The sequence below is a fragment of the Rhodnius prolixus genome, unplaced genomic scaffold, assembly GCF_049639745.1.
Source record: "Rhodnius prolixus isolate KJV_2025 unplaced genomic scaffold, Rpr scaffold_2, whole genome shotgun sequence".
NCBI lineage: Eukaryota > Metazoa > Arthropoda > Insecta > Hemiptera > Reduviidae > Rhodnius > Rhodnius prolixus.
Genome location: NW_027411592.1, coordinates 62,148,059 through 62,173,021, shown reverse-complemented (window position 1 = coordinate 62,173,021; position 24,963 = coordinate 62,148,059). Strand labels below are relative to the sequence as shown.

General features: G+C 38.4%; 2 protein-coding genes across 13 annotated transcripts in view; one reads left to right on the top strand and one right to left on the bottom strand.

Annotated features, from left to right (window-relative positions):
• Positions 1-12,444, bottom strand: part of LOC141450112 (uncharacterized) — a 166,079-nt gene extending 153,635 nt beyond the window's left edge. Inside the window, exons 1-2 of one of the 3 annotated variants that reach the window (XM_074120184.1) lie at positions 12,167-12,305; positions 11,885-12,078 (exon numbers count right to left, since the gene is read on the bottom strand). In XM_074120184.1, the coding sequence (XP_073976285.1) occupies positions 11,885-11,929 (45 nt within the window). In that variant the 5' untranslated portion in view covers positions 11,930-12,078; positions 12,167-12,305. Of the gene's footprint in view, positions 1-11,884; positions 12,079-12,161 lie in introns of all 3 variants that reach the window. The other 2 variants (XM_074120185.1, XM_074120183.1) reach the window with 2 other exon arrangements.
• The window catches only part of bma (SCY1-like protein bma), a 144,162-nt gene continuing 121,194 nt past the window's right edge, over positions 1,996-24,963 (top strand). For all 10 annotated transcript variants that reach the window (XR_012455931.1, XM_074120181.1, XM_074120180.1 and 7 more), the window contains exons 1-2: positions 1,996-2,314; positions 18,111-18,301. Coding sequence is in view for 9 of the 10 variants with exons in the window: in XM_074120181.1 (XP_073976282.1) it covers positions 18,119-18,301 (183 nt within the window). In the remaining variant the exon portion in view is untranslated. The remainder of the gene's footprint in view (positions 2,315-18,110; positions 18,302-24,963) is intronic.

The following is a 24,963-nucleotide window of genomic DNA, read 5'->3' as shown; positions in this document are numbered from 1 at the left end:
AACTATTTTTTTTTTTTTAAAGAGCAACTTCTAATTACTATAAGATTTAATCCTTATCTATTTTGCTAGCCACATCAATAGAGATAACATTAGAATTCTGTATTCACTGTAGTGCAATCTTTTCGTTACCCTTAAAGTTGTAGCTATACTTCTGGCTCCAATCTCTAATTTTCTTTCATTTTTTAGATGCAGAAAATGTTCTTAAATAGAGAGAGACTATTCAGTCCAAATCATCAGATAAGAAAGCAGAGATCGGCAACTCTTTCAATTACCACTGCCAAACTCCCTAGATGGCTTTTTTCACAATCTGAAATCCCTGCTTGCCTCGAATGGGGCTTCTCTTTGATTCCATAAACCAACTTTCATACCAAAATAGGCTGCACACAGTACTGATCCGGAACTTCTTCTTTTAATTCTCTCAAAGTGTACATTAACAGTGTTAATTTTAATATTATTTTTACGGAGAATTTCGTTTATAGTTGTGAGCAGATGAATAGTAAGTAGTTCATGGCGTTAAAATAATTTTAAATTAGAAGTATTTAAGAAACATTAAAAGTATTCCTGAGAAAGGAATGCTCTAACCAGATCTTCATCTTATTGCTCTTCAAATTTCTTTGTGCTTCCCTATTTACATTAGGAAATTATAGATTAATGTGGCCTATAATTAAATTAAATATTCTAATTAATTAATGTGTAGAAAACAAGTGAACTACGGTCAACAGGTCTTACCAAAACAAGTCCATACAGATGTTAGTTCAGTCAAATGCCACTAGATGTCAACAGTATACATTTTCCACAGTGAAAACTTTTTTTAATGTGTTTTTTTTATTGGCCCAGGAAAAGTTCTTATCAATTTATGAGCTAAATAAAGATATTAGGCAGTTATTTATTTTTAAAGCTGAAATTTAATTCAAAAATATGAAAATGTGCAGCAGTAAAACCTCTGCACAACATTCCCGCGGTATTTCAGCTCTTCGAGATTTTCTCCAAAATGGCTCAATCAATTTTCTTCGAACTTCAAAGTGGCTCCCACTTTCTTTTCTGAATGTTTTCGAGATCTTTTTTCTCTCCTTCTGAAACTGCATACCGTAGCGGTTACCCGAAAACCAGCAGGTACCTCCATCTAAACTTCTACTTAAGAACAATTTACTATATCGACTTTTTTTTTCCAGCCTAATTGTTTTAACAAAACCCCCCCAGTTTACAAAATATATTTATGAGATTTTTGGAATCTTTTGAAACCTCTTCACTTGTATTGCTCATTAAAATATTTCCTTCCAATGGAAACATTTTTTTACAAAGCTGTTTATTTTGTGATAGAGGGAAGGGAATCTCTGGTAGGGGCTAACTGGTTGAGGGGTGGTTGAGGGGTAGGCTCTCTGCTTAAATGTTATTTCAGTGTAATAATGTTAGTCAGAACGAAATTGGATTTAAACTCACGAAGTTTGAACGTTACTACAATTAGAAAGAATTGTTCTACTACTTTTTAATAGAAATCACCGATTTTAACTTGCAAAATTATTTTGGGAGAGATTCAGTGAATGAGAGAGATCAATTTGTTTGACGGCTGGTCGTGTTTAAAAGAAATTAAAATGCACTTTTGCTTCCTAACCAACTTTGACTTCTCTGGCTGCTTTCAAGAAAAATATTAATTTTAGATTGTAACAATTGATCAAGTACACTCTTGGAAGTGAGATTCCTGGGAGACACCATTGTCTGGAGCAAGGCCCTTAACAGTAGTGAAGTTAGTAGCGGCTCCAGCGGGAACGAGACCAGGAAGGTTGGCCAGGGTTCTGGGGCGCAGCACCGAGCTGTTTCCAGCCGAAGTGAGCCAGGCCAACACTGGCACCCCCACCGGCGATGTCAGCACAAAGCCCCTGTATCGATCGTACAGCCTGAGTACTGGCTGGCCGGCCACCCGTGCTTAAGAACCAACTCTGGCTTCCCGCGCCACTCCTGCGCCGAACGCAGAGCGCTCTGTGTGCGGTGCGCGGCAACAGCGGAGCATCAGTTGAGGCACACATCTCGTCCAGTGTTGACAACAGGTGCGCTCTCTGGCCGCGAATCTAACTCGTTCCACCATCAGCCTCCACCACTACACCCACTTGTTGATTATACACCTCCAACTCAAGAATTTGCTTTCCTCTAGCTCTGTTTGGTTTTAATTACCTCTACTAAGAATTCTAATTGCAGAAATAGAAACAATTTCTATGCTGACCAATCGCAGTCAATCTCAAAACGGATTCGGTTACTGTTCCGGTTAGATCGCCTAACAAAAGCAAAACAAATTTCCAACAACGCCCCAAATATTGAGGTAATTCATTTTCCAAATATTATTTGATTTCAGTTGTACAATTATATTAATGTTTTATGCCATTTTTCTCTGATAAGTGATTTAGAAGGGTGAGGAAAAAGGCGGAAGTGCTAGCAGCGATCTCTACACTCAGCATTCTTATCCTGCCATTCACACTAGTGTAGCTTCCGATCAGGTTATTCCAGTATTTATTTTGTTTCCAACACAAATTAGGGCTCTTTGTCCCTTCGAGTGAATGATTCCACATTTTATTGTGACACAGATTGTTTTCCTTGTTCCTCTTTCTATTTCAGGACCCCCCCTGAATTCCAGTAATAAAATCAAGTGCGACAAACTCACAAGACTTTCCCTTAGCCAAGATCTCAAGGTGCTAATTCTTACATTGCCTTCAAACCACTAATTTTACCAGCATCTAATTCTTCCAACGTTGTAACTTAGTAAAACTGTGTATCAAACCTGGCAGGAAGTATACAAATAAAGTCCTTGGAGACCCTAATAAAATGTTAATTCCGGTTAAAACGTCATCTTTAAACTCAGACTGGTCATAGTTCAGCATAGCAGTGTACCTGGTACATAAAGGGCACTTAACAGAAAAGTCTAACCACCCTCAGAAGTTGCCCTAATCACACTTTTCTAGAAAACATTGCCAAACAGCCTTGCAGATGCTTGAGGATGTTAAGAATGCGAAGTTTAAAGGAAAGCTTATTTGCCGTTTTCAGAGGAAATTTAACAAAATTATTTCAGTAAAGTGCAATTCCAATTGGGAGATTTTCCTCGTTACGTCACACGCCCTTTTTGTGTACTTAGAACTCAAAGTCTAGTTTTGATATTGCCATCTCTTCCGGTATTGCCGCCGCAATTCGCCAATCGGAATGGCAATTTTACTGAATAGACGTTTCACTTTGTCTCGAATCTAAAACAAAGTCATCAATTTTCTTAACTTTTTTTACTATTTATCTTCCTAAATTAAGATAGAGATCCCTGAAAACTGCCAGGATTTAAATAATTGCTAGAATTCCGATTTTGGGAAAAAAGAGATTAACCAGACGTGGTGTATTTCTCAGAATAGATTTACTAAATAAGAGGTAATATTGTGATCATCCCAAATTTCGAGATTGCGTTTTGGGGTCAACATTAAACTCTCTTTGGAGACTTATCAGGTGTACAACTTGTAATTCGATGAGTCAGGAGAGAAGTGGGAACGCTTCCCTCTACTTTGCCTTTACTAGTAACAGTATATTTGACCACCTCCTCTGTGTTGGCTATATATTGTCAATTAGGTATGCAGCTAAATTTCCAAGCTCGCTGGGAATCCGGAGTTTATTTGTCACCCGAAAACTTAATTTGCTTCCGAGACAGAATCATAACACACAGGTGTTAAAACAGTATATGAATACTAAGGAAATGACACTCTTAAAAATGTCCAAAGCAACACCTTGTTGAAACTACTTAAATAACTATTTCTAGTTGGGAATTATGAATGCTAGAGTGGTGAAGGAATAATAACTCATAGGAAATTCATACTCCGTTCATCCCGGATCTTGAACAACTCATTTAGCTCTCTTTAGCACTAAGGGTGACGGAAGTGACAACGTGGAACTTTCCATAATCAGTATTTGGAATTATAGATTATATAATAGCCAAGTTACACGGCTGGCTTAGTTATTGAAACGGTCTTCACCAATGGGATGTCTCTAGTTTACCATTAATTATAATTATTGTCGAACTGAGTGGGGAGAAATGGTGAGGTTATTTCTCATTATTTTGCTTCCTGGTAAATTATTTCCTGCTAAAGGTATAATATGTTTCTGCTTAGTTATTCACGTTGTGCGAGTATTTGTGTTTGTAAGAAATAGGTGCATGAAATCTACGAATAACATAAATTCACCTATTTTGGTTAGTTCTATACTTTTAAACTGAAATTGCTCTACGTAGATTCCGTGTGAATCAAATGGGAAGAACTCAAATGAAACTTAAAATATAAATGCTGCAACTACTGCTGCTGGTAGATGCACTCATCATCTTGCAATTATGCAATCATTGTGCACTTCAGGTAATAGAATCTTCCGTTTATCTCGAGATAATTAATTTATTGGCAAAATAAAAAAAAGGATAGCCCGCCTAATTAGTTCTCAGACTTAACCGACTGTCACGAGATTTACCGCTCAATCAATCCCTCAATCCGCCCTAGAGTTTGATTTCATGTGCAAGTACCGAAGTCTCAAGAATGTTAATTGAAGATGTTGAGAACATGTGGCTCATATCTTATTCTTCAATTAACTTCCTTGTCTTCTCCATCAACAGCAGTAATGACTTAGTCATGAGTGGACAATGACTAGCAAGGTATTAATCATCTTCCATTATCTAAGAGCACCTCGAGGCATACATCGGCCATGCCTCATGTAATACTTTGGATACTGTAAATTGTTGATTTAAGAAAATTTAATTACTACAATTTGACTTTAAAAAAAGTCATGTGAGTGTTCAAATTTCATGAAGAAATTCAGAGAAACAATAAATTGTATAGATGATCGTAAAGAAGAATAAAGCGCTGACAAAGTAAAGAACAATAAGTATGACTTTGTGGTGGTCTTCTAATTGTTATTGCCGCGGCGTGCACTGAACTGGTTGGGTAATTGCCGATAAGTCGCTAACGACCAAACTCATCGCTGTGGCTGGGTTCACTATACACAGAGTTTTGTCGATAATTCATCGATAAGAAAACAAAGGTGAACTGAGAGCCGACTGTAATCTGGCAAATCATTTCACCATTTGATCATTCCAACTTCTACACTGTTTCTCTTACTGCTCGTTTATTTCCGGGATGAAGTGACTTCTCTCTCTCTCCCTCAGTTCCGAACAGTTGAAGAGAGCCAGGAAAGTAAACTTGGTATTTTGACTCGGTGATCAAACTGTAACTTAGCAACCATTTGGCCACTTTATTCAATGGGTTTTTTTCTCACTTTTTTTAGAGTTTTTCTTAAAAAAAATAGCGCTAGGATGTAACTTAACTTTAGAAGTACGTATGTATATCTGACTGAAAGGGGATGAAAGGAAGGCAGGCCTTTGATTTTCTCTACTTATTGTAAGAGGAAGTACAAGTAATGAGACCCACTGAAGATGGATGTTTATAAGAGAATGTCTGGAGCACGCAAAGTCGCTGCTGGAATAGATACCCAAGGTTTTGTTCGATTTTATTGCAGCAACTTGGTGCACAACTGCAAGCAGCGATCAGGCTACTTCCATCGTGATAATGAGATGCTGGAGGAGATATGCGACAATTACTGCGTCCAGATTCACTTATCTTCAAATACTCAATTATTCTACCAAGCATCTGTCCATTGAAATATGCTACTTCAGGGAACTGGAACGCAGAAGTAGGTCTGATAGAGTTCAATGTAACAATCCAGGCAAATTTTGTCGTTAAGCCAGCTATTAAAAAGGTCGAACAAAGCGGGGTAGGATGCCTGCCATTGACCCCTGCCGAACTGCTAGGACCACTGCGAAGGAAGGGTGAGAGAGGAAGAGCGGAAGATCCAGAATACTATGGAAGGAGGAAACGAACAATGGATTTGAGGAAGAGAAAGGAGTTGTGCAGAATGGATTGATCTCTTTAAACAAATTCTAAAATTGTTTATTGATGTAAATGGAGGGGACAACTACGATAAAGACAAACCAAGAAAGATAAATGAAAAATAATGTATTGAGGGTACCTCGCCAATTTAGCCCCAGTCCCTCACAGTGGGCAACAGCTGGCCCCTTTCTGGTTACCGATCCTATCCAAACTTTCATTGTAACCTTCTCAACTTAAATCTGTTGATTTCTGTGAGTGTAATTTTATGTTTTATGCGACGGCCACTTTATGTTTTGCTAAGTGATGACTAGAGCGTGTCGACAGTCCGCCCGAGATTAGATTGGGTGCTGTTCGGTTATTGACTGTGTACACAATACTGGAAGGCGGCAAGCGCTCTCTGATGTCAGTCATTACCATGACAACCTCTTAGTCCCTCTTATTGCACCGCCAATCCTACATAACTTCCATTAAAGATATCCCCCGAAAGATATAGCCCAGCCCTCAACAAGAAGGATAATGCATTCAACAACTGTTTTAAAGCAAACTTTACATTCAGCCAATAGCACATCCAGTGAAAATAAACAAAGGTTCCTTTTTGGCGTGAATATCCTCGCGCCTTTTCACTACCGCCATTAAATTCATTGGATTTTTGTAAAATTTGTACTATAAAGGTAGTTAGTTACATTCTTCAATATTGTAGATATGGTTAAGCTTCGATGTGAGAAATGTTTCTAACCAAAAAGTGGTAAAACAAAAACTTCAGATAAATCCCTTTGAATAACCAAGAAAACTTGCAGAAAATTTGGAAAAGCCATTTTATACGCCCGTACATCCTGTAGAGAAATCGAAATTTTGGTAAGCACTATATATTCATAAATATTGCGACTTTAAGTTATGAAGAAGACCAAGTTTCGAACAGGTCGATTTAATAATGTTTCTTGAATTGTTTGAAACTTTGGAAAGATAAAAACGTAAAAATATTAGTGTTTTACCTAATTTTGACAACGCGGACGGGAGCCAGCAATGTTTAAGAAGTTGTAATCCGTTATACTTGTAAATGTAAGCACATTAGAGCGGTGTTAAGAAACACCCAGCGCCTGTGATGATTGCGAATATATCCCAGAAATAGAAGAGGAAGATTAATATTGAGAGGGTAAAACCGGCACCTCCTCCCCCAGGGCAGAAGGGAACAGCGGCATAGGTTAAAGTTAATGGTGAAGTTGCGTGACTGGCGCTCTACACGTGATTACAGGAAAACTGTTTATATATGGAGTCGTGTTTTCCATTACACACGTACCACTGCTACCAACCTGCTGTTGTATGCATTGAAACATGCCGGCTATTTCCTTCAAACTGCGAATTCTCTCTGCGACAATACAAACCAGCTATAGCGATCCATTCTTACCAATACCACAGCACAAACTAACTTGACGTTCAAGTTTGTCTTTAGGGGGTAAGCTCCTTTCATAGTTATACATTCATAGAAGATTTGACTTATATCATTCAAAATGGTGGGTCGGAAGGATACAGTTTCAAAAAGCTCCTGTATTTTAATCTGAACTAAAGAGATGGAAGTTATCGATCCTACGTCAGAGAAGCACAGGGCTTTCGAAGTTATGGGCAACATTTATTGAGTCCCAGAATATTCTATGCAATAAAGGATTTTTGGACCAGCTTTTTTGCAAAAAACAGGGACACGGCGCAATACATCGCTGGACTTCCTGTCGCTGTAAATATCAACTTCCTCCAATCTGGTGGCAATAAGGCTGGTTTCCGCGCCCTTTTCTACAGCGCCAGGGAGAGCAGCTGATGGTTCTGGGTCTTGCACGGTCGGTAAATGATTTCAGACTGTAGATGCAAAAATATGTGGGTGTTTGCGTGACTTTCCTAAGAAAAATTGATTAATATCAGCTGTTAGTATTTAATCTTAATTTATTTCTGTTTTTAGTTTTTTCGAGTTTTTGTTTTAGTTATGTTCCATTTGACAGGAAGTGGCAGTAGAACTAAATCCATGGCTAAGATTGTTTTGGTTGGTTTAGTTAATGTTACGCCATGTTATTGTGTTGTTGATTGGTTTAGGTATGGTACCCTTGTATTAGAGTTAGTTTAATTATCTTAGCAAAGTTCCAATCTTGACAGAAACTGAAAAAACAAAGTCATGCGTGCTACGTCGATAAAATTAGGGATATCCACAAAAACGTGCAATTTGATAAGAATGCAGTGTGGTCGTCTTGGTGCGGTCAGTCTCGTCAAGACAAAGGAAAACCACCGGATATCACTAGCGGACCTTAGAACGAACATTTCCGGAGAAAAATCGATTCAGGAAATAAGCACGATCATAATGCTTCCTCTTCCTAGTATGAGTACAAGCACTTTCGCTTCCACTTCATCTTCTTCTAACTGACTAAAAATCTAAAATTTCGATGAAAACCATTGTGGCAATCGCCATTTTTACTCTTCTGACCGACTTCAAATCGTAATATTTAATTATATTTTTAATTGGAATACAATGACGAAATGAATTTGGGACAATCTGGATCTGAATAAATAGAGAGATGTCCATTCACTAAGGGACAATACATCGGCTGACCGGGGTCACTCGTCACCATGGCAACTGACACTTGTTTTATCCGCTCTTTCAATGCTCTCGAGTGCATCACCAATAGATGAACTTTGTAAGTACCCTTGCACATAGCAATTGTATCAGTTGTTAAAAAGGGACGTTGCATCAGAATAGTATCTCTTTCTATTTTATACGCCTACATATAAGGGCTGCTTTTGGATTCACCTGAAATCAAAATAGTGTTTTTTATCTAATAGTTACTGAAATGACTTTCATAATCTCTTTCTAAATCTCTTTGTCAAATGCAACAGGGAATTTAGTGAAGCCTGTTTTGATTTCTAAAGCATTGCTCATTACATTACACACAGAATCCTCAAATCCGCTAGTACAGTTGTATAAGGGTTGATCGTCAAAAAGGCGTATCGTTGGAAAACTTACATTAGTATTGTTTAGAATTTATTAGATGTCTAAGGGAAATCTGCTATGCGCAAGTCCACTGGAATTCGTAGAATGTTCTCGAAAGATTAGCTGTCTTCAAACTCTGAATAACTTCTATTAGCTGGTCTTAATGGTCTCATCACTTTTATTTCAATATTAAAAAAATAAATCATTTCTCAAGCATTTATTGCTTGTCCTTGGGGGAAGCGCGATCATTGGCTGCTGGACTCGCTTCCCAGCCCCTTCTCTAATAGCAAAACAAGCTCACCCACACCACCTAATCTATCTATGAAAACCAAAGGATCTTGGTGGTGATTCAATTACAGTTTCTATCACAACCGGAAAAGGAAGTGAGAAATACAATGAAAGAAGGTTCTGGTGCTGGAGCTGCGAAGTAGACAATGAGTTAGAAATAGTCTGAAAACTCCAGTAGCCTGGCCCTGATAGAGCTACTTTGGACATTAAACACAAACGGAGCCACTGACAGTTTGCGCGAACTAAACACGATCAACACACAACTTTATTTATTGAACTGTTATTCTCTGCCGTTGTTGGCTCCTGTGACCCAGTTTGGCCATTTGTAAGTTTTATTTTTAGTATTCTTGTGGGGCTTTCATTTGGCGCAAATATTTTTTCTACATCATCATCTGAAAGAGATGGTTTCATTTGGACATGACTGCTAGGCATATCACTTTTGGCGGCAACAGGAAACCATGGGTTTCGCAAGGTTTTCAGGGAGATGTGACGTCATGCTACCATGCTTTTTCAGTGAACAAACAGTATGTGAACTTGTCAAATATTGTGGTTAATTTATTTTTTCAGCAGAAAAGAATTGAATTGAGCAGATTACGGTATGAGAAAGTCGTTTTAGTGGTCACAACGGATTGTTTTGCTGTATTTTTTGGTAAAAACTAGTTCGAAAATTGGTCGCTACATCACTGCTATTTTTTGAGAATACGTGGTCATCTTTTTGAAAGTTTGTCAAACATCCACCATGAACCGCCGCTAAGAAGAACCATCTGCTGCAATGGACGAAGCACCCAAGTTTCCTGTCGCCGATGGAGCTTGAACGTGGAGCTTGCACTACGTACCAATATGACTCTGCCAACTGAACCCAAACTTCAAGCGAGCACTCGCAAGAAATTTTATCATCTCAAAATGTAGCAGTCTCAGATCTGATCTGCTGCGACTGCTCTCAGTGTGAATCAGCGACTCTCGCTGTAACTCGATCAATAGCATAAAACTAGGTGTGAATATTCACCTCACGTCCTCTTACAGGCATAATTGTAACAATAGCGGTGAAAGTCGCGCCAGCGCCAAAAGATTTTTGTATCCATCTATTTGAGCATCACCCGCTGAAAATAAACACCAAAAGTGTTTTTATTTCTTGTCCCTTCTATGTCTTTACGCTTGCAGTCGAAGCCCAATTAATTACAGCTGGAACTGGAGTCAAGCTCGTGGCCTTTTACGGTTTCCCTCCTGTGCTCCACAAAGTCCAGCTTACTTTGTAGACTCCAGCACTTAGCCCTCTATACTGTGGAGGGGCTTTATGTTTTTTCGCTCTTTTCCATTACTTTTGAACCTTCTCCATTTACTTACTGCCTCTTCCTTCTTGCCTGGAACTGGAAGTCCTGTTATGGTGTTCACTTTTCGTAACCTGCTCAACTCCGAAGGTATTGCATTTCATCCTAAGAAACCTCGATCAATTGTTTTTATTAGGGGCGAATATTCACCTCAATTCCTCTTACTGCTAGTCTTAAACTTCAGTTTGATGAAAAAATGACACCATATAGTTACCATACCTAATCCTAAAATTTCCTCAGAACGGTCGGTCCTAAAACGAACTAAAGGTCAGATGAAACCTTCTTTAGAGTTAGTTATATAATTGGTGCCACAAATTTAGAGACAATCAGGGCTCACAATTTTAGGCAAATGAAAACTCCGCTTTTTGCAGTGGTAATGTCGATGGATGGGGTGAGTCAGAATTTTATCAATGAACTTAATTCTCCCAATGACTAGATAGCTTACAGGACAGAAAATAACGTTACAAAAGGGAAGTCTAATCATCCCCTTTTCATGAATCTGCCCTTAATCGAATTTGCTTGAAAAGAAAAACCAAATTGCAGGCAGTAGTGGATTCGGGAAGCCCAAAGAAAATCGTTCAATTCCAGAAAACCTCGGTACTTCCGGTTTGTGCTTTTCTTTGCAAACTTGCTTCCTAGTTCCGCGAAGTTAACATTTCTGCGATTTTTGGTTTTTAAGCAGGAAAGAAAACATAAACACGGTTTTCTAAAAAAATCACTTGATGTTCCTCAGGGATCCTCAAAGCGGATATTTCTAAAGAAAACCTTAAAGCGGAAATTTAATACTATCATAATATTTTTTAATCATAAGGATAATGTTGCTAAGAAGCAGACTTGTTGAAACATGTGAGTTTGAAGAAAGTGTTTGGATTGGGAGGTTGAGAGATTGGGTGTGGCCATGAAAAAAGGGGCGTGTTTACGCTGTAACTTTCACCCAATCAAAAATTGAAAATTAATTCAATTGCAACACTCCCCCTGAAGAGGTGAAAATAAGATGTAGTTATTATTTGATCTCATTATCATATTCACTTGAGATGAGTTGAGTTTCTGTTGCAGATATGGGGAGGGTATCAATGAAGAATGGCGAGTGAGCAACGCTACTGAAGTGCCGAAGACTGGGTTTTGCTGAAGTAGTCTGTAATCCGCACCCAGTAGTACCAACACTATCCCAGCGAAGGGAATCTCGGCCACCCTGATGTCCCTGGGGTGTTCCCACACATCTCGGCCACTTTTCCACTAATGCCGCACATAAATCCGCTTTCACGTTTTCTTAATATTACTGCTACAAGAAAATCGCTTTTCATTTTTACCATTTCCGTCTCTAAGTAAATATTAGACTTTCCATTTCCCATTCTACAAATAACCCTGCATTTTTTGTTAAACAAAATATATATATATATATATCTACCTACATAAATTGCGTAAGAAGTAGGTAAATAACCAAAAGCAGAATTCATTCTGTGATATTGGAAGCAATATCTGGATAGACAAACTGCAGCTCCTTTGTATTAAATTGCTAGAGGGATTGTGACGTAAAAGGCCGTCTATACAACAGGGAGAACTGACTTTGTAGTCTAATTTCGCCATTTCGTGACCTCAGAACAATCTGTAATTAAATATTAGAGGAGTTTTATAATATTCACAGATTACCAGTTTTTAAGAAAAGATACAATACCATGAAACAGTTACTTTACATGTAAGGTTGACAACTACACTGTTGCAAAGATGGTGCAGATTCCTCGTAAACTTCAACAACTTATGATGAATTCGCGTGGACGATGGAACGGCTAAAATGAAGAATTTTTTAGGGTGGGCGCGATATTTCAGTTTATCCATTTCAACGAAACACACACAAAGCGTCTACTTTTAACAACCGTAATAAGAACATGCAATGCACTACACGTATTTAAGTTAGTTGGGCACAATCGCATTCCAAAGTACACCTATTTCTGTGTGAATCTCTCTTTCAACGCCCCTAGCGGGAAGCCTCGAAACACCAAAATTAATGAATATTATCTTTAATAACAACTCTAAAAACACGTGAACAATTGTTTACATTTATGCATTCTGTTATCTGTTATGTCACATGTTTAGTTTTGCTTCCATCAAGGATGTTTTAAATCAATTATGCATATGTTTGATGTAAATGTTTGATGCAAACTGAACGAACTTAGCTTTCTTCAATTGAAGATTGTGTAGAGCACTTCATGCTCTGTAATTGTAGTACCAGGAGAACAGATCGCGGACAAACACTTTCGAAGCCTTGAAGTAAAAGTCCCTTTCGATGGAAATAGAAGAAGATGACTTTCTTTTATTTCTTCCCTAAAATAAAATGGAATGGCCTTTCACTAAACCAGACCTAGCCGAGGCTAGAAATGCTTTGTTGTTATGACATGTTGCTGATCTTTGAGGTTACATCTGTTGCAATTAAATTATCCCATATCTGCCTATGGCAGGGAAGTATGGGATTTCATAATGGCTTTAAAGCTTACCACTTTCCACTCGATAAAAGCTTTTCATATTGTATATATTTCTTTATTTTTTATTTATTTTTTTATGATACATTTTAAATAGAACCAAAGCCGTGCAATGGGAATTCAGACCGGAAATTGAAAAAAGGAGATTGTATTAAAAAAAAAAGTGGGCGGAAGTTGTGTTTGTGTTGAATAAAGGCACAGATTTTTAAGGCTGTGTATTAAAGTGGAGAGGATTCGAACAGAGTATTTGGGCTCGCCGTGACATTCTACTTGTCTGCCATGCATTATATATATAACTGCATATATTATTTATTTATGAAATAGATTTCTAGTTTTTACCAAAATCACTTTTCTAGAAGGATCGATAACAGTAATACTAAGTGCTAGATAATCGATACACCAGCAGCTCTCTGCGACGTCTGTCAGTTTGTTTTAGTAATGAGAAATGTTTGGAATTTCTCAATTTCTATGGGATATCCTCTGAAACTATTTGGAAATCGAACTTACTTGCTCATATCTACTTGGCTTTAATTTAGATTTTCTTCAAGAAAGAGAAGTTTGAGGTCAGCTGACGTCACAGAGAATCGATCACAAAGTGAGTCAGAGCTGTGTTGGTGTTAGCCGGAAATCGCCCTGGACAGTCTTGACTTCTGGTCAAGCGATTATTTTCCAACTTGGAATTTCAGCGATGTAAATAATTTGCAGTAATGGTACGCAAACGTTAATCCGTGTAGTTCAGTGAAATAGCACGTTAGAGATAGGACATTTCCCTCAACATTCCTGTGAATGCTTGAAATAAATTTTCCCAGAAAAATGAAAAGCCTTTTGAAAAATTGTTGCCACACCGAGACGAAAGAAATCAACTGGAACTCTTTTTGAGAAAACAGGAAATGGCAAATGTTTAAAGAAAATTTGACATTTATCTTTTGCTTGCTTCCTTCTTTCCTTTAGATTAACTTAAAAGCTATAAAATTGCGAGAAGCTCAAATTTTAAATTAAGTTAGTGTCTCCCCCCCCCCGGAAGGTAACAGGAAGCTTTGCGACTAAAACCCTTCAACCGGAAGTACTCCACTTTACTCAGAGGATTTCTTCTTTCTTTTTTTCATTTTGGTTTGTGAATGATCTAGTTATCACTGTTAACCACGAAAAATGTGGTTAAAACTCCAAGTTTACTGGAAATATGATTGCGGGAGAATATTGATGTAGAAGAAAGTCGGCTAAGAGTTACATTCCATGTTTTCGTTCTGGGGACAGTTGGTGTCCTTGATGTACAAACTTAGCAACAAAGTAGCAGAGTTTTTTGTACAAATTGTAACTTCAATTTAAGAAATGGTGACCCAAAATTAGAATTCCACCTCCGAAGTAAAGGTAATCAATATGAAGGTTATAAAGTATAGGTTATTATATTGTTCCGAATTATTATGATGTAAAATAAGTATAAAATGTGCGAGCTACCTACGCCGGAAAGGGGTCGTAAACGGGCCCTCGCCACTTTACAGCAGTTTGTGGACGAAGCTTACTTAATCTTCCTGTAATAAAAGTTTAAGAAAATTATATTTTGATCATAAAACCAACATGGCGATCACCTTTCTAATTTTTATTTTTTTAATGAAGTCTTGCGAATAAGTAAAAGTACGGTTGGCTACTCAGATGACGTTCCCCATTGGCTGCTAAATTGCTCCTCCTTTTTATTACTTTGTTTTATAGCCGAAAGTAATTGTCTTCAATTAGATTCACTTTATGGGAAACAGGAACACGCCGACTTTTCCAGCTCCCAAGGAGATTTGCTGATAAATCTCAATGATAGGCTAAACCACTAAACTAAATGTTGTAGTTTAGCCCGAAATCACTACACTCTGGAAGAAACGATAGCAGTAATACTAAGTGCTAGATAATCGATACACCAGCAGCTCTCTCTGTGATGTCAGTTTGCTTTAGTAATGAGAAATGTTTGGGACCCAATTTCCACGGGATATCCTCTACGGCTGTTTGGAAACCCTACCTGTACCCATTCGCTTGGCGATTCTGTATTGATTGACTTTGTTCTGCCGTGGGGACAAATTCTATAGAAACTGATTTCTACTACTGCGCTCCACGAGCTCTTATATCTTACTCCACGCAAAGGGAAGTAGTTAGATTGTTTCCAATTTTCAAAATAGAATTTGCACCGGAATTACAGGAATACTCGCCCAGTTCTTTCTCTTAAAGTCAATGAGAATCATATTGGCAGGAAGTCGTGTGAGGGGTCGCACGAATGTCATTGGGGGCCCCTAAAAAAGACGAGTACCAATCAGCTACGACATTGCTTTAAAGCATTTAAGAAGTGAGCTTAACTGGCAACCCCAAGTCCTTGATGGGTGCTGCGAGTGAAGGTTATAGACCTACTGCTGTGTATAGCTAAGATTGAAGGAAATCAATATTAGACCAAATCTGAACAATTATCTCCTTAAGATAAGATTTTGCCAGTTGACTAATTCCGATAAAAATCTTATTCTGGTAGCAAGGAATATGTTCATAAATACTATCTAATCTTTGACTCTTTATTGTTCAAACACCCGGATGTGGTAGAAAACCTTTTTAATTCTTTAGGGAAACTTAAAACATGTACCTATTTCCGGTGAATAGGAAAAGCCCATTTAAAAACTTTGACACAGTTATAATACTCTACCTGGTACAGCTCTAAAAGAGAGCAAAAATAGATGGGAGAGAAGCACCAATATGGGATAGAACGGATAAGAGTCGGGCTGGTCAGGACGAGGATAGTAGTACTTAGTGTCTCTCTTTTAAAGAGGTAAAATACCTGCCGGGCTGGATCTATCCCTCACCAGAAAGGGATAGTGTGAGCGTTATATTTCAACCCTTCTCAGCCAGCCAGGGCTGTCCTGAAGGGATTTTTGTCTTCTTTGGCCATCGTGTATTTCAATTCATTCAGGCTTTATGTCAACCATTTGTTCACTTTTTTTACATCGCTTGCAGATAATTCTGTCCAACACCTGTAAGAAGCTTCTAGCAAGAGCAAATCTGAAGGCCAGCAGCTGGATTCGAACCCGGGATATCCGCTTGGTAATCCACTGCATTAACCACTGAGCTGATTTCACCTATGTACCCATCTTAGTTACTGTTAGTATGGGAGAATAGTTAGTCCTCTCTCAGGAGTATCAATAAGGACTTCAACTATTCCGTTGAACCGCTATCCTCTTTTTGTTCTGTTTATTCAAATAAATAAAAGAATAGCGACATAAGATGACGAGTGATTTCTGAAAATTGGTAATGGTTGCATTGTGGTCCAGTGGTTTGTAATCCAGGGAAAATTGTTTATATTCCTAACTTACAATAGTTAATCTGAATAAAATCTGATTTGATGCGGTAAAAAATTATTGGATAGATTATGCAGGATAACGACCGCCCACATTTGGAGGCCGGACTTTAATCTGGATTAACGAAGTGAGCAAAGATGGATGGTGACATCGACTCTTGTTCTGTTCGAATTATTTATTCATTCATGTTCCATCTTTGGCTTCATCTTCAGCTGGGCATTAAATTCATGCTCATGTCAGAGTTCCGTGAAAGGAGGAAAATCCAAATCCATCATGGCTGAATCTGATCTTTGGATATTTACCTAAATAAAAACGCGTTGTCTGGAGGAGGCCGGATTAAACAAGTGTCCAATGTGAGGGGCCCTCTGAGGGCCCTTAATCGAATTTTTCTAAATATTAGGGCAAGTGTGTTGTTGCGTTTAGCGGAAGGAACATCCAGCTTGTGCTGTTCTATTCTACGGTGAATCCCGTTCATCAACTTCCACCTGCAGAGCTCCAGGGCTGTAAATTATGGAAACGTTCTCCGGGAAGCAAAGGAGCATAGCTACTTTCCGAATGGAAACCAAAGAACTGGCTCGGTGTGTGAGGATTTATTGTGCTAATAATCAGGATGTCCCGGTCCCTTCTGTGCCAGTCGTGCGACTAGCAAATGCTCAAAGCCCTAAAGAACGCAGCACCCGCGAGTATTCACTTACATTCATCCTCTAGGACCGCTAATATTAAGCATGAAAATAAATCAAGCCCCAAGCCACATTCTGGTCCCATCAGAGATATTTATTAACAAAGCTCATTGAACTGCATACATCCTCGCTGGCTTACTGATCCCTGACCGAACTTTGCCCAAACGGAAATCAGAGTAGCCTACAAAAACTAAACTTCCTTAATTGAAGATAAATTATTCTTTAAAAATAAAATTTAACACATAAATTTAGTCTGCTTAGATCTTCAGATTGGGTTCAGTGCAGGCTCCTCGGTCTTTGTAATCGCATTAATCTTTAAGATCACCCCGAAGATTGGAAATTAATTACAGACCTCTTAAACTCCTGTTACAGTATTTATCAACTGATATGATTAGTTGGTGTATAATTCAGAAATGAAACAGGGAACTGCCATGATTGGTGCAGATCTCTCAAGTGTATAACGGCATTGATTGATCACCATATACGGAAATAATATATAATGATTGGGAGCATGGTGTTCCTAAATCAATGTAGTTGTGCTCCACACTGAGAAACAAGCAGAGAACTGGCCTCAAGTACGGGGCCAGGTTAAAGTGAAATATTCTCGCCCTCGCACAAGATGGTGTTGCTTTCAATGGATTTTTATTGGCAAAGAAGTGTGACGATCTTGTGAGTTTTCTTCGTACGGTGCCAAAATCAGAATAAGTGAGATTTAGAAAGTGGTCTGCGTGTGTGATCAAAATATTCCAAATTACCGGAAGAGACAGTAATCTTCCTGGTCGGATGATAGACATGCTCAAGCGGAAAAGCTATTGTGCTGATGGACTTTTATCTCTTTGGAAAATGCAGCTCGCCTGAAAAAAAATTATTTATATTTTTATTTATTCATTTATGTTGATTATAAAAGGCGCCTTTTTAGGTGGGAAATTCCCAGTTTGAATCTCGCACATTGCTACTTTTTATTTGTCACAAAAAGATGTTTATTGTAAAATATGTGCTTTCGTCTCCGTTAACGATACGTAATTGGTAGTTATACATTAAGTTCCACCTCAAAAATAGACGATTACAAAGACTATAACTTTAGTGTTTCTAATCTGAGTACAGTTAATACTTTGAGGACTATTAAAGCCACATGTTGATATATTTCCTGTTCGATTGTTGTAGGTGTGGTGATGCCTGCGACCGCCATGTTTTCTAATTTCAAATCCAGAGTGGGTGGAGGTGGAACGGCTCCGCAGAACATCTTAGATCATAATCCAATTACACAATACTTTGAGATTGGAAAACAGACAGCTTCCGCTGGACCGGAACTAGTTTGGAGGATATACGACGCGTACAGGAAAAGTGATGGAAAGGTAAGAACTCTTTGCTTAACCATTTTTCTAGTCTTTATAAATATTTAAGAAGATGAAATTTCAAAAATGAAGAAATAAAAGAATCGCCTCCAGTTTGTCTTAGTCTACAACATTGTCAGGTTATAACCTACACCTAACATTGTCAGGTTATACCTTCACACGAACTACTTCCTCAACTCCTTATCTGGCCAATGAGCTCTATCTGACAATCTACAATTCAAGGCACTCCACATGAAGGAAGGCCGCTTCACTCTTTTTAGCCTTTCTCTTGTACATTTCATCCATTTTCGATAAAAGTTAACACAATTTGGAAAATCCTCCGCCCGATTGATCACAAGTTTGCTATTAATCCAAATAACCTGTTTTTTTGTTGTTGTTTGTATCTTCATAAAAACTCCTCGTTCAACTCCAGGAGTTGAGGTGACGTCACTGATCCAATAAACAAAAGAGAAATAGGCTGTACGATGGGGGTGAACAGCTAGGTGAAGTAAGGTAATATTCGCCCAAAATTTATATTTATTTTTTTAATTTATTTCCGTAGTTATTGCGATCATGTTAAAGTACCGGAAATACTCACTTGAGGTCCTCTGATCACTAAAAGTATTTGCTACAATATGGACTGTCTGGCTTTGGTAACTACTCGTATTTTTCAGATTAGAAAGACGCAGAGAATTCAGATTTAATATTTAATTTGTGTAACCAAAGGACTGAGGGCCCGGAAGTAGAGCCCGGTAATTGGTTTTTCGATAAATTCCCCCAGCGGAAAGTGCCACATTACAATTTCTTTTGGGAAACAGTGTTTCCGGTTCCCTTAATACTATGAGACACTTCCTGCATAAGACGAAGTGCCAGATATTTTTCCTTTAAATAAAAATAAAATAAGAATAAACTAAACTCTGTAATAAAATAGGAAATTCTTGAGAAATAAAGTATAAAAGAGAAATATAGAAAAGATTGGATGGCATTAACTCGCAGGAGGATTGTCAAGTATTCCTGTTGGCTGCGAGTTTGCATAATTTATCAGGCGGTGGCGATATTGGCAGCGACTTTACTGACAGGGCCACACCCCCTCCTTCCAGTCTCCCTCTATTGGATAATATTAATATTTCAATTGTAAAGGAAAAGAGCTTTTCACAAATAACTGTCTTGTCTCGAATATAAAGTGGTACTTTCAGTACTGGTGAAGGACCTACAACCAGCATGGCAGCCAAAAAGGCTTATTGAACCCACTCCCTGGGGATTTGGTGATGAGGGGGACTTTTACAATATCCCGGATCGTTACCAACAGTATTTACTACGATTTTCGGGGTGACAAATGTACCTACCACACCTACCGATGTAATGTGTTGACAGGCAGCAGATATATAATAAATAATAAAGCTTAATCTGTGCCATATGTCACAGGAACAGGAAATACCTTTTTTTTATTTATTTCAATCGGCACTTCCGATTAGATTATTGTCGGATCACTTTGTAAGGCCTAAACTTGAAGTTTCGGCGATTTTTCGTTTTTGAAGAGTAAGTTTGCTGGCCAGACACTCCACAGTCAGATGGACTCATATACCAGAAAAAAACTCTATGATCTGAACAACAGCCGCGTTTTCTCGACAAAAGAGAAAAATTAAAGCAGATTTGAGTGGTTTTCATGTTGGAAAACCTGATAAAGCTGGGCCAAAGAGGCAGGCCCCAAAGGGAAAAACAATATTCTCATAACGTGCAACAATTTTCAGAGAATAGGTGTGCGCGAGTGTTGGTACGTGAGTACGGAAAGACCGTATTTCCTTCCGGCTATGTTCAGACTAAAGAACCAATTAGTTTCCCCCTTTTATCTTTAGTAACAAAAAAAAGAAATTAACTTAGTTCATTTTTCAGTCTGGCGCTGCAAGTGGGTACCAGGTGAAGTACGCGATTGTAGCGGCGATGGGCGCAATATGTAGCAATCGCGTAGGAGGTCGCAATCTCCAGTCCGCCCACGACCAACTTGTAGAGGGCAAACTACTCGCGCTGCCGGAAATTATGTTCTCATTATCAGAGTTTTCAATGTACGCGCAGCACTCAAGGACGGACTTGCATCCCTTCCACAAATATTCTCCCTCGAACTCCCTCTTCTGTGCTTTCTCCAAATGCGCAGAAAACTTTAAAATCTACAAGAAGAACAAGATGGTCAAGTGTTGCCCCTATTATCTCCTGGTCCTAACCCAAAAAAGTTTACACCGGAATTATAGGATAGAATTGCTTATTTTGAAAACATTTCTAGTGGGTCATTCAAACCAGATTTGCTCACTTTAAGTGACTCTAGCCGCGTCTGCTTTAAAAATTTGAGAAACATGTTTAATTTTTATTAACACGTCATACTAAACCATTCCACCGTTTTCTCAAGAAAATGAAAAAACGAATTTCCTTCGAGAAATGAATCCAAATTGTATGCATCAGCGCCAATTCATGAGAAGGCTAGCTTGACACCATATATAATCTCTGGATTAGATTTGAGAGATTTGGCCCTTGAACGCAGACCGGTCTTCGGACCGTACAGGACATTGTGTCTCCTCGTACATATCTTATAAGTGGTTGAAAGATGGTCACCAATTACAGATTATAGGCCTGGGGAGTAGCTTTTTAGCTTCCAGTTTTAGATCATGACCAAGCACGTATAGATTAGTGATGATTCTAGTCAGGTGATATGGACCATATGCTACCTTCCGATTCTTACGTCTGCTTATTGGAACAGCTGTGATAGCCCCACATGAGTTAATGGAAGAGTTCATGACTGATTGATTAATGGATAGTTCACTCTTAATTATCCCATCTAACTGTTTCTCGGCAGCTGGCAAATCTGGGTGTGAATTCAATTTCAGGCGCTCAGGTCGTGCTTACACAATGTTTACGGAATTTCACAGGATCTTTAGTGCTGAGATATTCCAGTAGAATAGCTGGGAAAGTTTGCTTGTGGCGCCTCTACGCCTGTTTATCATTATTTCACTTATTTTAATTTTGTTTCAAATGAAAATTTATTACCTCAGATTTTCTCTTTTTTGAATTTTTTGTTCAACTTTTGGTAGCAAAACCGTGAAGACCTGTAAATTCTATTTGCGAAACAGATTGGGGTGTTATTCGCTGTGGGCGGCCAACTTTGCATCTAATTTAAATACTATTATCGTTCCTAAACTCTCATTTTTTTCTGGAATGGAAGTAAATCTCTGCTGTAAATTTCAGCGTGAAATGGTGTTGGAGAGAAGCGACTCAGATTGTTGTTGTTGTTACCTTGCATAAAGGCTAGAAAGAGGAACAACTGCGATTGTGCAAAATCTTCTAAATCGAGTTTTTGCCGTTAATTCTTACCAAGGAAAAAAAAAACAAACAGTGAGAGGATTTTTACTGAACAGGGATTTGGGAATTTTGATAATTTCGGAATATTTAGTAACTTTGGAATGCTATACGAGTAGACATAGCTATAAATTATTTTTCCGAATTTAGCGGAACACTCTCCCTTCTTTATGTACCAAAGTGGGCCAGATTGAATGTGGATTCCGTCTTAAAATTCCTACTAAAAAGATAATGACCATAATAAAAGATTAATCTTTTAATACAAATTTGGTTGCTTTGTTTTTAAATTTGGATTCTCGCAAACGGAAAGATACACTCCACACAGTGATTTATTAATTGCTATTTTTTTTACTAAAGGTAACTTCCGTCAGAAATTTCTTCAGAAAAACAGATATCGAAAGTGTCTCAGGATCACTCTAGTGTGAGAAAGTAAAATGAAAGAGGTAGCAGGTTAAGGATTCCAGGAGCATTAGAGGAAACATTGAGAGCGAAGCTCAATGTTGGCGGATGGTCGCCCTCCACCCGGATGGGAATCAGGTTCAGTGACGGCGAGGTAATTTCACGGTCCATCAGTCTCCTGCTTGCTTAGTCCCTGACTTACCCAGTACCTCTACTGGTCTGCAAACTCCTGTACACTGACTGTTTCTCATTCGACTGCATCTAAAAGATCACAAATCTTTTTTCACAGCATTGTGACTTCTCTAGTGGAACAATGATAAAATACCTGGAGTACCTGGTGATATACATGCTTCTAAAGCATTACTTCTGGTAAAGTTCAGTGAAGTATAATTCCCCGAGGATGTTGAGCGGGAACTCTAAGGGAGACAGAGTTCATGTGACAGAGAAAAGTTTGTCCTTAAGGGATATCTCATTAGGGTACATATTACTGCCCGCGGCCTTAATACTTATTTACTCGTACTATTTCTAACTCACCTACAAATTATTTAAGACATAACTCTAATTTTTTTCTCAACTTAACACTAGATAAAGTTGCAATGACGTAGCCAATTTTAAACATGGAGTTTTTATCAGTTTTAGGGAGATGTTACGATACCCTAGAGTGGATCCCTCACACGACCACCACCATTCCTCCCCTTTCCTTTAGACACAAGATTTTCTTAAAGACGTCTTTAAACTTTGTGTGCTTATTGCATACCGGAAGTCCACTTATTCAAAACATCTTCACAGAAAAATCCTGGTAAAGTAATCTTGAGATAGAAGTAGGTTCAGCTTCCAAAATTGTCGTTTAGTGAAGTTAAACTACTAGTGGATCATACTAATAGAAAAGGAAATGTATGGAAAATTCCAGATTTGAAGAAAGTCGATTAAGGGGGGGAGAAGTCCTAACCTAATGAATTTCCTGGAATTCAGCCAATTATTTTCTAAGTTGGGAGAAAATTTCACTTCAGAAATGGCAGTGAGAGAGTCCTGGGTCTGCACCTGCGGATGTTTTGTTCATTTCTAAGGCTGTAAATAGAAATTTGGACAAAATGGTGTTCGTTAATATCAACTTTATTGCTTTCCAGATTACATAAGATAACTCCAGAGATAGGGGGGGGGGCTTAACGGCAGAAATTAGAGTATTATTAAAGTATGCGACAGAGACACTGTTAGCTCCGCCTCTGGAAGATCATTTCAAACTGGCATACCTGTATGGGAGTTCTTTAGTTAGGAGGTCTTTAACTGATTGCTCCCGTTACAGTCCCTTTTAGCTCCTGAGGAGTTGGAAAAATTAACAAAGTTGAAGGTGTTTCCTGGTAAGCAGTAAATGGCGGCGCCATGTTGGAAGTGAAGCTAAGTGTGGCCATTGTGAGGTAGGGGAAGGAAGTGGACCTCACGAGGAGCCCCCCCCGGAGCTGCAAAGCCCCCACTTCCTGGCGCCATCACTTCCCTTAGTGAAACTTTAATGTGGGAATCTTGTCTAAAAGGAAATTAAAAAATGCTCTCTCTTCACTCAGACAATGATCGCCCCACCCCCGCCAACTTGGTTTTCCCATGTTTTGTCATCAGTTCGTTCTGCCTTATTCTCTTGTTCGTGAAGACAAAACGTTCTGTCATCTATGGAATATAGCGCAAAATGAAGGTAGTAGCCACCCCAGCAATGTACTGCTCGCTGACAGCAACCCACTTTTCAATTTCCCTCTACCAGTCTCTTTCGTTCACCTGTTCGCTCTATTTATTGCCGAATAGAATTCTCCAGAGAATTACCTCTTTCTCCATTTCTCTTTTCAAACCCTCTCACAAACTGAGAAGGAAAGAACAAATTGGAGATTTCAGTTCAGTACGTGAAACATTTCAGCAAAAATTTTAAACACTTCTTATGACGCGACATTCACCATCTATCAACAATCAATTTAAATATACAATCCTGTTTATGGAACTTAGTAGACTTGTTTGGAGAAATGAAGCAAAACTGGAAGTGATCTAGGAGAACTCTATTGTGTGGTTCTCTAAGTATTAAACTTGGCTACATTTCCGTTTAGTTAATGTTACGTCACATTATAGTTCTCTTATGTTTAGTCATGACGTAATAATAATCATTAACAGTTTAATTGGTTTATAAGTTGGAATTGTTTTAGAATCACATGTAATGTAAACTACGGAACACGGTGCCTTCCTGGCTCTTCGAGAAACTCTTCTTCGCACTTAAATCCCATTCTTAGTCCAGGAACTCCTGGATCCCATATTACTTAAAACCCTAATATCTTAGTAACGTAAGGTCTGAAAGTGGCGATGGAGCGCCACATCCTGCATTGTACAACCGGATGGCAGGTTGCTTAACGTACTCAACATCATAACTCCGACAGAACTGGGTAGATCGGGAGTCTCCTTTGCTTGTGGCCAGCGACATTATTGTTTTATTTTATTATTCTGTAAAATCGTTTTAATAATTTAGAAGATAATTGCTTTAAAATTAGAAATAAAGACCTTACCTAAGATACACAGTATAAGAGTAATCATTTTGGAGTTTGTACTTATTAAGTCGCCTTAATTAGAAAATAGAACTTCAAAACTAAGGAAAAAATAGGAAATATTAACCAGAATGACCAGCAAATTGGTGTATTTTGGCTTTTGCTGCCGGTATCTATGGTAGACCAAGATTATAAGTATATATTAAGCCACCCTAATTTAGAAATCAAACTTCAAGAACGAAAAGAAAATCTGAAAAATCGATTTAGTAAAGCGTAGTTTTGGAGGTTCGATTTTTACCAAAAGCCTTTTGCCGTGTTCCCCTGTGGGTATCTAAGCGAAATATCGAATTGAACTTCCAACGATTTTTCGAATTGGAGTTACGGTGGATACGGACAGACATACAATTGGTTAATACTACTTTTTGG